This window comes from the organism of the source record quoted next, unplaced genomic scaffold (genome assembly GCF_019419815.1).
Source record: "Pyrus x bretschneideri cultivar Hongxiangsu unplaced genomic scaffold, Pyrus_bretschneideri_v1 Contig11, whole genome shotgun sequence".
Taxonomy (NCBI): domain Eukaryota; kingdom Viridiplantae; phylum Streptophyta; class Magnoliopsida; order Rosales; family Rosaceae; genus Pyrus; species Pyrus x bretschneideri.
In genome coordinates this window covers 9,226,988-9,241,724 of record NW_025999402.1, presented here as the reverse complement: position 1 = coordinate 9,241,724, position 14,737 = coordinate 9,226,988, and the positions used below count along the sequence as shown (strand labels likewise).

Genomic DNA, 14,737 nt, shown 5'->3' with positions numbered 1-14,737 from the left:
TCTGCTGCTTCCACTTGATGTTTACTAGTTTTCCACTTGATGTTTACAGAATGTGAGGGTTTCATTTCATCTGCTATAAATTGTTGCTTTCTGTCTGTAATTTCAAGCATTTCATTGGGCATATAGATACTTGAGAGAGAGAGAGAGAGAGAGAGAGAGAGAGAGAGTTCTCCTTGCTTAGCTATGGCTTCTGAGTTACCTGCAACAGATGGGAGATTGGATATTGTTGGTGGTGGAGATTGGAGAATTAAGTAGATTAGATTTTAGTCGAACAGTAGGTGGGATGAGTTAGTGTGATGAATATTAATGCATGTAGCTGGAAGTTGGGTTGGGTGGGGGTATGGGGGGCAATTAAGCCATCGCCACTAAGTTTTGCTTCCATGATGTTGAGATGGTAGTTTTACAATTCTTGGATGGATATTAATTGCATAACTTTTATTGCTTGGAATTTGCTGGTTTTTTCTATATCCTCGTGTAGATTGTTGCGTGAAATGCAAGTCTCAATGCACCAAAAGTTTGTGTTTAGGGTTTTTAGCTTACATCTAACGGGGATGCTACTGTAATGGTATTTTAAGTTGAACACGCAATGTCATGCGAGAATGTTAAAATGTATGACAGTATGGAATCAAAGAGTCCTTTTAGGCATGGGCAGTGAGCCACATGATCTGATTTTGGTGTCTTGATGAGAGTGTTTTGGGGGAATAAAGGGAATCTCATTGACTTTGCATATTGTGATGACATAGTTGTATGGGGCGACATGCCAACAACCCATGTGCTGCTCAAAGTGCTTGCCCTTGTTTTCCTCTCAACTTCCCTCCCTTGCTGGTCACTGGTCCAACTGAGGTCATGTTTCATTTATTCATTTGACCAGTGAACTAAACGAGCGTTAGTCCTGTTGGTTAGGGCAGTATGACAAGTCTATCGAGTAAACTCAAAACTAGCAAGTGGTACTAGTAGTAGTGTAACTCATGACAGAAGGAACCTTCAATTAAACCACAAGCCATCTCTAGGCAACGTTGTAAGCTCAATCGGACGGTGCTAGTACAACAAGATCATCAGCATCAAGAGAAGGAGTTGTCATCAATATACAGGAGGCCGGCCAGCCAAGCCTCTCTCAAGTATAAAGTGGAGTTGGTTTCTATCTATGTTCACATTTACGTGTCAACTATGTAAAAAAAGGAAAATTTCGGGGGACTTAAAACCTTGCTTTGGATAATGATCCTCCAAATTTTAAACCATCTTCTGCGCTCTGAGCTTCCTCCAAATGAAGGACGATGGATGTCGATATTCATATATAGGATAGGAGCGCTCAAGCACTAACCAATTACTGGCTACCTGTAGGGATCGATCCAACATTTATCATTCTTGATGGCTCGTTCCCATTTCCTTCTGAACACTTTCATTTCGTTGTACGATTCCCGCCTCACCTGCAACATTAACAACATGAAGAAACGAAAACCGTTTAATCAATCCAATGAAGACTATACGTTAAATACAATACTATCGTGCCAACCGTCAAGAGACTTACATCAGCTCTGTGGCCCTTTCTTGTGGATTTTGATGATGGTGACGATTCCTGCCAACGAATTTTATCCTTCGTCACCTGATCACTTTGATCATCTGAGGATCCCCCCAGTGTAGGGCGGCCGTAATGGATTATGTACTCGGCATCCACAACCCCAACTTTTTTAGTTCGATCCCCCTATTACAACATTACATATACATTCAAAATCAAACACAGAAAGAATGCGGGTCTGTTTGTTCCGCAAACAGCAGAAGATCGGGGCAAAGGAAGTATAAGAACTTGCCTGTGCGCAATAGCCAATCTGCATATCTAGTCCCCAAGCATGAATCAAGTCATTCTGCAATTAACATAATCAAACCGGCGCAAATTAAGCCGCCATTGACTCTACTCTCACGCGAAGAGAAAAATAGGTATTTGAGTTGAGTTCCAGGAGGCAGGACAATAGAAATAAGTTAACACACCCACCTGGATCATATACCATACGCAGCGCCAGGCAGCTCGAGAGAAAACAGGAGCCATCACTTCTATCCAACTGCAGAAAATGCATTGCATTATTTTAGTGGACGACTTCTGCAACTACAATACTAAATTACCAATGGAATTGTCTTGAGCAATCAAATGGAAACACAGTTTTTACCCAGTGCAAGGAGGAGCTGTATTGCTGTCGTGACAACCTTTCCCATTGTTACTTGACTTGTAAGTCCTTCTGCAGATACAACATGAACTATATCAAGTTGTTTGAAATTAAGGGTTCTTGAAATTAACTCATATGTCAACATTCAACAATATGCCTCAAGGGAGTTCATCATTTAGCAGTTATAAGAGACCTGTGTGCTACCGATCCTCTCAAACGCACAGTAATTTGATGATGCACCTCTGATTTGGAATAATCCAGTGCAGGTTGTGATATCTCAAGCCCTTCCTTTTGAACAATGGATACGTACCTAACAGTAGTGTTAAATAACAAGTTGACAAAATGGGATTAAGAACCAGTAAGTAGCTTCCAAGTTTTAATGTCGGTATAATGTACAAGGTTGAGAAAAGAGATGCAGCCGGCCAACAATGTACATACCGTTGGGGGTGGAAATTGTCAACTCCGAGGTCCTCATCCCAGAGGAAAATGTAACTATATTCGGCAACTATGTCAGGATGCAAGAAGCGCTTCGCAAACCACCTAGGCATCAACCAGAAGATCACATTTCAATACTGCAGCTTTGACTTAACTGGTTTCAGGCATGCAAAGATAAAGAGTAAGACCAATTAGTTACCATTTAGTTTGATTGACTGCAGATATATGAATGACTTGGTCACTCCATTGAAATTCCTTCCATTGATCGACGATGCCATCATAATGGAAGAGCATCACAACGAAACCACTTGACAGAAACTGAAACATGGTGAGCGAAAAGCAATTACTTGTAAAGAGCTATGAACAATGAAAAAGAATTATCAGCAGCACTTAATTTGGACTACCTTTGTGAGCATTGTTTTATAGGACATACCTTTTTGACCATTTTACTAACAAGATCTTTTTGCTTTATCCCAACGGCCATGGCAAACAAACTGGATGAAGAATTTGCATCTTTCTTCTCCAACAATTTAAACGAAGGTTTCTGGGCAAACAGTGTAACAGTTAAAAATTTAGATAAGCCTGCAGCACTTCCAATTGGAGCAGCAGGATGCAAAGTTACAGAATCATCAGGTGAATGATTCAGGAGCTTCCGTTTCCAAAAACCTTACCTTTTTAGCATGCCACAACGGCTGCATTTCCAGATTAGAAGTCTTGGCAACAATACCTCGAGGAAGTGGCTCACTTCCGTAAGGCTTATCTTGATTCTAAAACAGATACAAGAAGTTATAAGTAATAAATCACAACAACTCATTTGATAGGAAAGATGTATGGAACCTGAATGATAAACAAACCTTGCATTTGTATTTTAGAGTTTGCAAATTGTTTGTGACTTTCCAAAATGACGATGAATCCTGTGCAATAGAACGCAAAATTGAAGCGATTATGTCAACACCAACTCAACTTTCAATTCCAATGTTCAGGCCGGTAAAACTGATAATTTATAAGCTTAGATATCGGAGTTCACACAGAAAATACAGATTGGATTCGGGACTAAAAGTTGATATACGTACACGCATACATACATACCTCTTTGTAATCTGATGATGATATGTATGCACTCACTATGACAAATAATATACACAGCAGAGAAGCTGCCGGGAGAATACTACAAAAACACGATTTTCCGCTTCTCGAATCTGCACGAAAAGTAACCTGACAGGAGAAGGCAACGAAAAATTGGAGAAAACATGTCAAAACAATTTAGATGGCTGGAAAAAGAGGTAAAAAAAAATACAATTTGTAACCAAGTTATCTGCAAAGAAATTAGAACAAATGTCCTAATTACCTACTTATTGTTACTTTCTGACCGCTAATCATAAATTAAACTAATAATTACAAAATTCATTGAAGAAACAGAAGTGATGATCAATTATGTACAAGAAAGCATGCATCCTCATCATATTTCTTAACCAACCGCTATTCAATTATGCTCGGTAGCTCCAAATCCAATGGTCAGGAAAATATGTGCAGAGGAATTCGAACAAGGAACGATGAATTCGATATATCTAACAGCCCCAAAAATCCCAATAAAAACAAGAAAAGCATACAAGTATCTGTCTTTATAATCAATATGTTCACTACCAATTACCAATTACAAATTACAATATCAGTATTAAGGGAGTGAAAGACGAACAGGTGATCCGTGCTTACAGAGGAGGACTTCATCTTCCATGCAACAACCCGATTTCTGTTCTTTCTTTGCGTCCTGGGGCTCTTGTTTTCGATGAAGAAATATGAATGCTCAGCTCCGTTTTCTGGGTTTTTTGTTCTTTCTCGTTCGCAGTTTTTACAGGGGACGGAAAATGTGTTGCAGAAAGCAGGATGATGGAGGAAGGAGCGATTGATCACAGGAACCCAGAAGAAACAAGAAGCAGAAGCATCAGCATTCGGATTCGGATTCGGGTTCGGATTGGGTGACTACCATTCACCAATCATCACGACGTAGATTTGTCAAACATATTGAGGCACGAAGAAAAGGAAGAGCCTTGACTCTCTAGACACAGAGAGAGCGAGAGACAGGATGTTTGTTAACGGGCACCCGAATAACACGCGCAATATTATTTAAACAAAATTAAATAAATAATAGTGGGGAAGCACTACTCTCACGATCTTTGCTAGTCTCTTGGTACGACTACGACCAGAATTATTACAGTAATATTAGAAATATTAAATTTGCAAGTTAAATGATGTATTACCAATAAAAATAAGTACGTTTATCAACGTTGGAGTAAAAAATCAATCATCTACTTTCATGTTCTTTAGTTTTTAAAATTTTGCTTCTAAATTTAGTCTCATTAACATTACCCATTTGAAAATGTCCATAGAAATGTGAAAAAAATTTGACAAATAAAAAGCGTTTTTGATTACGTAATCATAAATAAAAAAAGTAACAATAATTAAGTGTAACAAGACACCAACTTGATAAAGAGATTACCAAAGATTTTTAAATTTGGCATTTTGCTTCTAGCATGATGTGATGTCACGTTCATGGGTTTTATTTATTTTCTTTAAAACTATAATTGCATATATTGGTAGGCCCCTTTTTAGGTTGTATTTTACATTGTATCACTAGTAAAATAATTATATTTATTTTTCTGTTGTATCATGATATATTAGTTATAACATTTAGTGCACACCAAACTTTTGATACCGATTGACATCATTCTATTTTAATATGGAAAAATGAGTAAGGGAGTGGATCACTATAAGCTCAAATAGCTTGTTTTCGGTTGTGGAATAACAAATAGTTTATAAAGAAGCGACTTATTTATTTCCGATTGTTTGATTGAATAGACATGTTGTTCTAAAAAAATTCACTTAATACCACTTAGGCGCTAGGCGGCTAGTTACTGCTCAGATTAAAACTTGGATGAACACTTAATGCATGTTTGTTCCACATGGTTTTAATATGTTCTAATACTTTATATTCTATGTCATTTTGTTTTATAATTTTTGTAACACAATACAATTATGTTTTTTTAAATATAAGTAAACAATTATTTATATATTATATAACAAAATTAATTAAAAAGGGTATGGGTGCCCACCTAGGCCCTACCTAGTCGATAGACCATTATCCACTGCTCGACTAACACCTAGCACCTTCTAAAACCTTGAATAAACTTAAATAGTTTGGTGTCGATTGTGGGATAATAAATAGTTTATATTAGAGGTCATCAACCTCATTACTCAATACTAAATAATGGATAAGCAGAAATTTAGGATTAAATGAGTTTTCCTTTTAAAAGGGCATCTTTGAATCCTTTTTTTCTTTATCGTTAGAATTTCAATTCAACGACTTAAAAGGGAAATAATAGTAGCCAATAAAAAAGATGAACATATTGCATATCTCTAATCTCTAATCTCTAATCTCTAATATTAGAAAGCCAGAAGTCAAGTTTGGTGTCTCAAGGCTTCACCAAAAATAATTGGACTAAAAAGCCCTTTAAACAAAAAAATCCAAAACTGAATGAAAATAATAGAAACAAATTTACAAGGGCAATTTTGTCACAAAAAAATAGAAAATTTGGAATAAAAACAACAAATTATTTAAAAAACTGAAAAAAGGAAAAAAAAGAGACGTGAGTGAAAAAAATAAACATGGTGTTCATCATTCTCAACCGTATTAATCCCCCACTTTCTCAGTTACCTCCCACAATTAACCGGCTATTCCCTCCAGGGTGTTGTGCACCTCAAAGACTGCGTCGACACCAGCGCCGCTTTCGCCCTCCACCACATTCTCAAGCACTCTCTCTCAGCCTCCCCACTCCACCTCTAATGCCGTCGTTTTTGTCGCCTTCGGCCGCCCCTTCTCCCACTACGATCGCATCCTCCGAAGACTCAGACTCGCTCTCTCCATAAAGAATTCCAGTGGTAATTTACTTTTTTTTTTTTTTTTAATTTTTCATTGCATAAATAAAATTGGGGTTTCTAAATTTCGGATGTGTTTTTTGGAATAGTGTTGCAATTTGGCTGCACTGAGGGACAACAATAGATACTTTTTATTCGACATGATTATGAACTGCCCAGGCGACTCTTATTTACTCTCAGCCCAACTTACTCTTATTTACTAATTAATTTTCCACTCAATGCGACCCCGACATGTTCTTATTTAGTAAATAATTTTCCAGCCTGTATGTTTATTAGGCACTCATCGACTCATATTCCTCAAAGGTACTAAGCTTAAATGTGTCTTTATTGCTCTGTTTTCTCTTTGGTACTCATATATTCCTCAAGCTAGACAATCATCCTTACTTCTTCATTGTGAATACTCTTCATTTTAAGTTACACATTTCCTGCCAATTACTACTACGTGTAAAAGAGTTAAATACGTACAAAAATTAAGCATTTGTCATTTGTTTTAGAACAACACTTAAGACACTGTCTGTTTTCTCCAGGTTACTACTCCGAATTATAAGCGTTTGTTTTTGTTTTTTAAGTACAAAAATCTTGCTTTTATGGATTAGGAGGATGTTCATTGATTGAAGTTATAAAAGAGCCAAACAAAGAGTACAAAGAAAAAGCAAGGCAGACATCAGCAATTCGGTTGAAGAATGGTGATTCTCTCTAACCGGTTCAATTTCTTCTTCAATTAGTGCTCAATTGTTGAATCTGTGTTTGTTCCTTTGATGTTTTTCAGGTATCCATGTGTTTGTTTATCATAAATGGTGAATTTCTAAACATCTATGTGGATCAACATCCTCAGAAGTCAACAAGCACAAAGGCATATTGGAAATCTGTAGAATTAGCCAACATTTCATATTTGTAAGGTCATTTGGTGGGTTTCGTAGTGAGTATGGACTTCCAACTCTAATGTTTTTGTTTGACTTATTCATTTCACTAAACAAAACAAAAATCAATGTGATTGATATTACAGTGTACTGATACTTGTCTTACAAAATCTAGTTAGTTTTTTTTTATTCCCCAGGTGACTTCAGTCAACAACCTTGACAACCTTAAATTGGTAGAATAGACTTTGACAACTTTAAATGGGATTACGAAAAATATAAATTGATGTTATGACATCGGAACCGTAGCCAAGCTTTTTCAAACGAAATTTTGTATGCTTTTTGAAGTTTTTGTAAAGATCTCTTTATGCGTGCAGAATTGTGGAACGGAAAAAAGAACTATGTATGCCGCACGTAGCGCGCTATGATGTAGAAAATGCCTTTCATACGCGCAAGGTGCGTGTAGAAAGGCTAGTACCTGTACAAGGAAAAGAAAAAAAAATTATATATATATATATATATGTATGTATCTACTAATCTCTACTCATTAATGAAACTCTCTTTGTCAACCAAAAGAGGGTGAAAAGATAAATTAGTCTTCTATCACAAAAAAAAAATAAATAATGGGCAATAATGTAATTTCACAGGTTCAAATTTTACTGTTTTTTATTGAAACCTCATCTATAGGTGATGTTAAAATACATCTAATATTAAAAATAAATTTAAAAAATTAAAAAAATTAAAAAAAACAAAAACCTCTCAAACCCCTTACGTTCTCTCTCTTTCCCTCCCTCTCTTCTTATCATTTTTTAAAAAATTGTGTTCATATATACAAAGTATACAAGCAAATGCTAATATATATAAAGATAAAAGGTAAAAAAAAAAGGAAAAAAGAAAAGCATTCCTTGACGAGCCCAATGAACATTGACCCGAAATCTGGACAGAAATATCTCACAAACTGGTTTTTCAAGACAGCCTCTTTATTTCTTTTTCATGCCAACTGTCAATTAATATATCCTTTTCTATGTTCATCACTATGTTAATATGTCAATTCAAACTATTAAATGGTTAATTGAATTCTTTATGCATCTATCATCATCATCATCGTCACCACTGTGTGTTTTTATCGTTCGAGCCGAATTATATTGACCTTGGACAATCCAGTTCAGCCACAATGATTCCACTCTATCAATCTATCACTTAATCATGGCCCACAGTGATGAAACCACGTAAAGACCAGGATAGACTCGAGTCTATCTTGAAAATTCTTTCTTTTTTTTTTTTTTTTTTTTTAGGAAGTTTTAATAAAACATTTCTGATACTGTTCACTTTTAACGTTGCGGATATTTTTAATCTGAAAAGTCACTTCTGATACTATTCACTCACACCTTTATTTTGTTATTTTGATTAAAACTAAAGTTTTTAAGGACTTTTAGTTAGTTTATTATTATTATTATTATTATTATTATTATTATTATTATGCTTTTGTTTACGTTCACTAGCTTGTAGTTTTGGTGTCTGTGCTTTTGTTTCTTTTATTTGACAAAAAATAGTGTGTTACCGTTTTGTTATGAAACTAAAGCCTATATCAATGAGTCTTCCATAGTCGGTTCACCATTTTCTAGTAATATTTGTTTAGCAAAACTTGCATACAAGATCAGTGCTTATAATCTCAAGTTATTTTTTTCGTGACTCAGTTAATCTCTTTTGATCCAAATTTAACATTCAAATACAAAAGAAGAACCTTCAATTTTTACCTCTCAATTATAATACATTTTGTCTAATTTCTTCATATGGCCTTGAGGCCCCTCCTAACCTTGATTTCTAGCTCCGCCATTGATGGCTTGAGTGCTTGATTTACTCACTTTTTACAACTTTCATATTTTGCAAATGATTGGAAGCTTCTTGTTTGAATTTATCTGAAATAAAGTTTTTGCACATTATATAGATAAATGGCAATGAAATGTTTCGAATTTGGAGTAGAAATAAAGTTGGAGAAGAGAAAAAATTTAGAGAAAGCGGTTTCTTGGGAGAGTGAACCACAAGGCTGAACCCTAATTAAAACCTCTTTAAATTAGGATGCATGATAATGTTAATTATTAGATTACAAGTTTTGGCAATTTTAAGACTAATTTAATGTTAGTCCCAACAGTTTTAGACCATGATATGGAAAATCAAATTAAAGCAAAAAAAACTAAAACAAAAAACAAAGGAGAGAGGAGCAGCAAGGCAGCAATCCTTTCCCCTCTATAAATTCATTGAAACGTATATCTATATCTATATAGCTGAGAGAGATGGTCGTCAATGCACAAATCCTAGAACTGCATAGTAAGCGATCAACACTGGAAGGGAGACCAACATGCCAAATATTACCCTGCATGCAACACAAAATATAAAAGTTAGAAGAATATCTATAAAATTGAAATTTATTTGAAATATTATTGCTGCGAATTATCCAAGTAATCTCGTTGATATTTTTCATATTTAAAGTATGCATAAATTTGAGATTTGTAAATATAAAGAGGTGCATGCGTACGCTGTACTGAGCACTTCTGCATGGAGTCCATACTCTTTGGCATATATGAAGGACGTAATGGACTGTGGCACTGCTGCCTGCAATATTGTATATAAATGATGATAAGTCATCTAATCGAACATTTATCATTTGATCCAAAAATAATAATTGAAAACATTTATCATCTGAAAAATAAAATTATCACGTAGAAAAAGAGAATGTTTTTTATGAATGCCGCAAACACAAGTAATGTGAAACACTATTATCGAAGTGTAACATTTACCATCTGAAAGATAAAGTCATCATGCAAAAATATGTATTGTTGCTTGCGCAAATTGTTAAAGGGAGATATGCGGACATTCTTATTTCAAAATTCATTTAAAGTTTAAAATTAGTGAGCTAACCTTCAGTGCGGTACTAATTAATTTGAATTTGTTTAATTTGTATGTAGTTTGGCCACAAAAAGTTAATACCATTCGTGAAAAGAACCATGTGGTGTTGTCCAATCTGTTTTAGAGAAGGAATATTATAGGAAATGAAAACACACAAAATTTTTCTCCTCATATGTACACATTTATATTTAATCTTATTTGTTATTTGCGTTTGATTAATTCAATCTGATGGTTAAAATTAAAAATGATGTATGGAAAAAGAAAATATATGGTTAACATTTCCCAACACAATTCCTTAAAACGGAAGTTCATTTTTCTCAAAATTTGTTATGTAAGTAAAAAAGAATATTAGGGTAGGGTGTTAGCGGAGAAGAAATGGGCCACTTAATTTGCTGGGCAGCTCATTGGAACAACCTCTATGTTATTCCACGTACGATATATATATGACGTGCAACCACTATTAAATATACATATATACTCTAATTTTATAGGCCATGCATGCTTGATTCATCATTTAACTTTCTAAGATATATAAATTGGCAAGTAAACTACCTGAATGATAGCAACACGTAAAACATCACCATGCAGACCCACCGCAATAGAGCCAATCGCCATGGCTGCCGGTCCTGCAATAAACCTCAGAACCATCCCAATTATTGTTAGGCTCGTCCCACAGGCTACAAATTTTTCCTGCAGTGCCATGAAGATACCTGCACGTTGCATACATGATATATAGTTAAAACGTTACCGTACAGATATATTCATTAGCATTAGCATTAATTAGCATATATATATGTGATTAATTAGTGATCACTCACCCATGCTAAACATAGCAGTGCCTGTACCAGCTTTTGACATGATTAAAACAGATCCTTCCATGATGCTTGGCAACTCAATATGCCACCTGCAGCACCCATAAATTTATTAATTAATTTACAGAGACATATATGAAAAAACGTAAGATATTTAGTTGATCAATACTCAAATATAATTAATAAATCTTTTCTTGCATATTATATAGATATATGCATATATTCAGTACCTGCTTGCTATCAAAGCCCAAGCAATACCAATAAAAACTGCATAGGAGTTGGGATTCATCCCAAGTTTCACCCACACAGCCTTCATCAAATACCAAAAGGAAGGCCTAGTACTTATTGTTATCTCCTCCATGGCTTCTACATCATTCCCTTGTGGATCAACCGATTGAACTCGAGGGCCGACATTAGTACGACTTGAAACTATGTCTATCGACCCCGTACGTCGAAATTCCAAGACGAACAAAAGAATGGTGAGCCATACGATGGCCTGCACGACCGATGCTTGAACAACAAGATCAACGGATGACGAACCATACATGGCTTTAATCAAGGGCACACCAACCACTAGGGAATTAGTTAACGTGCACAAAGAGAAGCTTGTGATGGACCAACTGTAGCTTCCTTTGCTGCTGCACTTGGCCCAAAGTGCTAGCACCACCACGATTATGAGCTTGGAGATGAAGTCGGCGCCGATGAAGCGGTAGTTCCATTTGTAAGGATCCACATGTGCAGTGAAGTCGAACGTGAAGAGTGGGAGAGTAAAGAAACAAACGAAGCGGTTGATCGCGCCACACTGCTCGGTAGTAAATATGTGCCACCACCTTACTGAGCCGTACCCTAAAATTAGGGCAACATAGAGTGGAACGGTGGCCACCACAACCTTGTAAACATCTTCCCACCCAATCATCTTAGTGTGTTAATAAAATATATTTGGGCAACCTAGCACAATAGATTGTAGCACTACTGGCAAGAATGGAAGAAATGAAGAATATGATGTACTGCTACTGTGAATGGTTAATTAGCTTGACAATATTCATGAACTTGATTGTACTTATATATATATGCATGCAGGGGAAAGCCAACTTTGTTCTTTTTTTTTTTTTCTTTTTTATTCCTTTTATCTTTTAAGAGAGAGATTGATGATATTGCAAAGATGACGTAACAAGCACTGTAATTAAGCTAATGACAAATAAATTAAACAATGTTGTAATCAGTAACGGATTCAAGATTTTATCATTGGATGATCGCAATATTAAAGCTAAAAAAGAAAAAAATAATAACATTGAAACATTATTCATAATCTTTGTACAACAACAATTCGACGTAATCCTTTTCCATCACTTTTTTGCAAGATTACTAGTCTCTTGCAATTGAAAAAAGTCATTTCTCAATATGTATAAAATATATATATCAAGTTGATCTTGAAGTGTGATGTGTACGTGAAGACCGGGGAAGAGAATGGTGCTGTGCTGATGAGTACGTGTAGACCGGGGAAGAGACCGGGGAAGAGACCGGTGCTGTGCTGATAAGGACGTGAAGACCGGGGAACAGAATGGTGCTGTGCTGTTGACGGCGGCCTTCGGTTGGGTGGGGCGGGAATTTGGGAGTTAATTTGGGTGGGGTGGAATTTCTATGAAAGTCGAGTCCTTTTGCCTTTTTTTTTTAAATTAAAAAATGGCGAGGTTATCAGCCTCCGCGCGGCCTAGGGTGGTTTTCTCAACGATACATCGATGCTTACCGTTTTCTTATTTTGCCCTATTTTTTATAGACACTATTGACAAAAAGGAAGGGTAAAATAGTAATTTTATACCTTTTTGACAAAATAACAATCATATCCTTATTTTTTCTTTGTTACCTTTTTTTTTTAGATAATGACAATCATATTTTTCTATTTTTACCCTCATTTTTTATACACAATATTTACATAAGAAGGACAAAACAGTAATTATATAATATTAAAAAAATATGCACTTATTAAGAGAAATTGTTCACACACACACACAAAATGTGTGCTCTCTGCTAATACTGTTATTAAGAAAACCCTCATTTTCAACTTTTTCTCCCTTTTTTTTTCCTATTTTGCCCTAACTTTTGATACACACTGTTGGCAAAAAGGAGGACAAAACTGTAATTATTTAATATTAAAAAAATGCATTTATTAAGATAAATTGTTTACACATACACACACAAAATGTATGCTATTTGCTAGTAAATTTATAAGCTTTTCTATATAATATATGGTCCCCTTAAAGTCATGTTATAACAACAAGGGTTTTGTCTTATTTGTAGAAAATATTATTGCCTTCCTATGACCAGCTTAGTCAAGTCTACTAGAATTTAATAGAGATATCAAATTATAACTGTCAAATGTATATGATAATGTTAGATTTTGTCTTTTCCAACCAATATTTTTTTTGTTATAAATGATATTTGTATGACCAATTTTAAAATGAAATCAATTAAAATAAAATTTCAAAATCTATAATTAGTGCATTAATAAGACCTACACAATAAAATAATTAAAAATTATTTGACATCACCTTTCTCATACCATCTCCAAAGGAGATGTCAAATCCAAAGGAGATGTCAAATCCAAAGTGAAATGTCATGTAAGCAAATTTGAAGGCAGGATCAAGTTCCAACCGATATGTCAATCCTATGTGAATAGACATATGAGTTTTCATATGTCAAATGTGATATATGAGAAAATGTGATATCAAATAATTTTAAATTATTTTATTGTGTGGGTCCTATGAATGCACCAATTATAGATCTTGAAAATTTATTTTAATTGATTTCTTTTTAAAATGAGTCCTACAAATATCATTTATAACAAAAAAACATATGGATTTGAAAAAAAGAAAATCTAACATTGCCACTTCAGCCATCAAATTAACATTTAACTTTTATTTTTTGACATCTTCTTTAGAGATGTTCTCATATGTCAAATTTGACATATAAAAACTCATATGTGAATCCATAGGATTCACATATTGTTTGGAGTTTGCTAATACCTTCAAATTTGATTACATGACATTACACTTAGAATTTGACATCTCCTTTGGAGATAGTCTTAGCATGCCTTTTGAAAAGAAATTAGTCGTCTTCTTCTCTCCTTTTGGTTTGCACAAAGCTAGAACATTGTGCAGCTGCGACTCTTCTCCTCCATCACGACTTGGGTGGTCCTCGAAAGTTTTCCCAGCCAACTATCCAAGCTTCTGAGCAAGGTTTTTAAAGACGTTAGACATTGGTCGGGCGACAGGTTGGGGCCTAACGCCTACACAATTAGGTGGGAGCCTAGGTGGACTAGGCGGATTTAAATAGATTTATTATATGTTGTATAAAAACGTGCCTATTTATACTTAAAAACACACATAATTGTATTAGGATACCTAATTCCAATAAAATGACATATAAATTATAAAGTATTAGACCATATTGAAAACATGGTGAAGAAACAGATAATGATGTTCATTCAAGTATTCAACAAGTTTATTATATTTTATTGAAAAATTAAAATGCAAAATGAAAGTTATTGATTTTCTGTTTAAGTGAGAGTCAGAACTCATATGTGGATTTAGGTGGGCTAGGCGGATGCCTAAACGGGCTAGATAGACGTCTAAGT

The 14,737-nt window shown here is 35.0% G+C and overlaps 2 protein-coding genes across 3 annotated transcripts; both read right to left on the bottom strand.

Moving 5' to 3' along the window:
* Positions 1-988: 988 nt before the first annotated feature.
* LOC103930392 lies at positions 989-4,706 on the bottom strand. 2 transcript variants are annotated; one of them, XM_009339728.3, is made up of 13 exons: positions 4,291-4,706; positions 3,684-3,809; positions 3,449-3,508; positions 3,266-3,361; positions 3,028-3,138; positions 2,794-2,912; positions 2,598-2,699; positions 2,353-2,469; positions 2,163-2,231; positions 1,991-2,057; positions 1,809-1,862; positions 1,529-1,702; positions 989-1,427 (listed from the first exon to the last, which is right to left on the bottom strand). In XM_009339728.3, the coding sequence occupies exons 1-13, from the start codon at positions 4,327-4,329 to the stop codon at positions 1,332-1,334; spliced, it is 1,230 nt and encodes a 409-aa protein (XP_009338003.2). In that variant the 5' UTR covers positions 4,330-4,706; the 3' UTR covers positions 989-1,331. The 2 variants fall into 2 exon arrangements, with proteins under 2 accessions (XP_009338003.2, XP_009338004.2); XM_009339729.3 differs by having other exon boundaries at positions 4,308-4,706.
* Positions 4,707-9,495: 4,789 nt separating this feature from the next.
* On the bottom strand, positions 9,496-12,223 carry LOC103930394 (auxin efflux carrier component 5-like). Its single transcript, XM_009339732.2, has 5 exons — positions 11,334-12,223; positions 11,110-11,195; positions 10,844-11,001; positions 9,921-9,997; positions 9,496-9,758 (listed from the first exon to the last, which is right to left on the bottom strand). Exons 1-5 carry the CDS (start codon positions 12,017-12,019, stop codon positions 9,686-9,688), a joined length of 1,080 nt encoding a protein of 359 aa, XP_009338007.2. The 5' UTR covers positions 12,020-12,223; the 3' UTR covers positions 9,496-9,685.
* Positions 12,224-14,737: the final 2,514 nt, after the last annotated feature.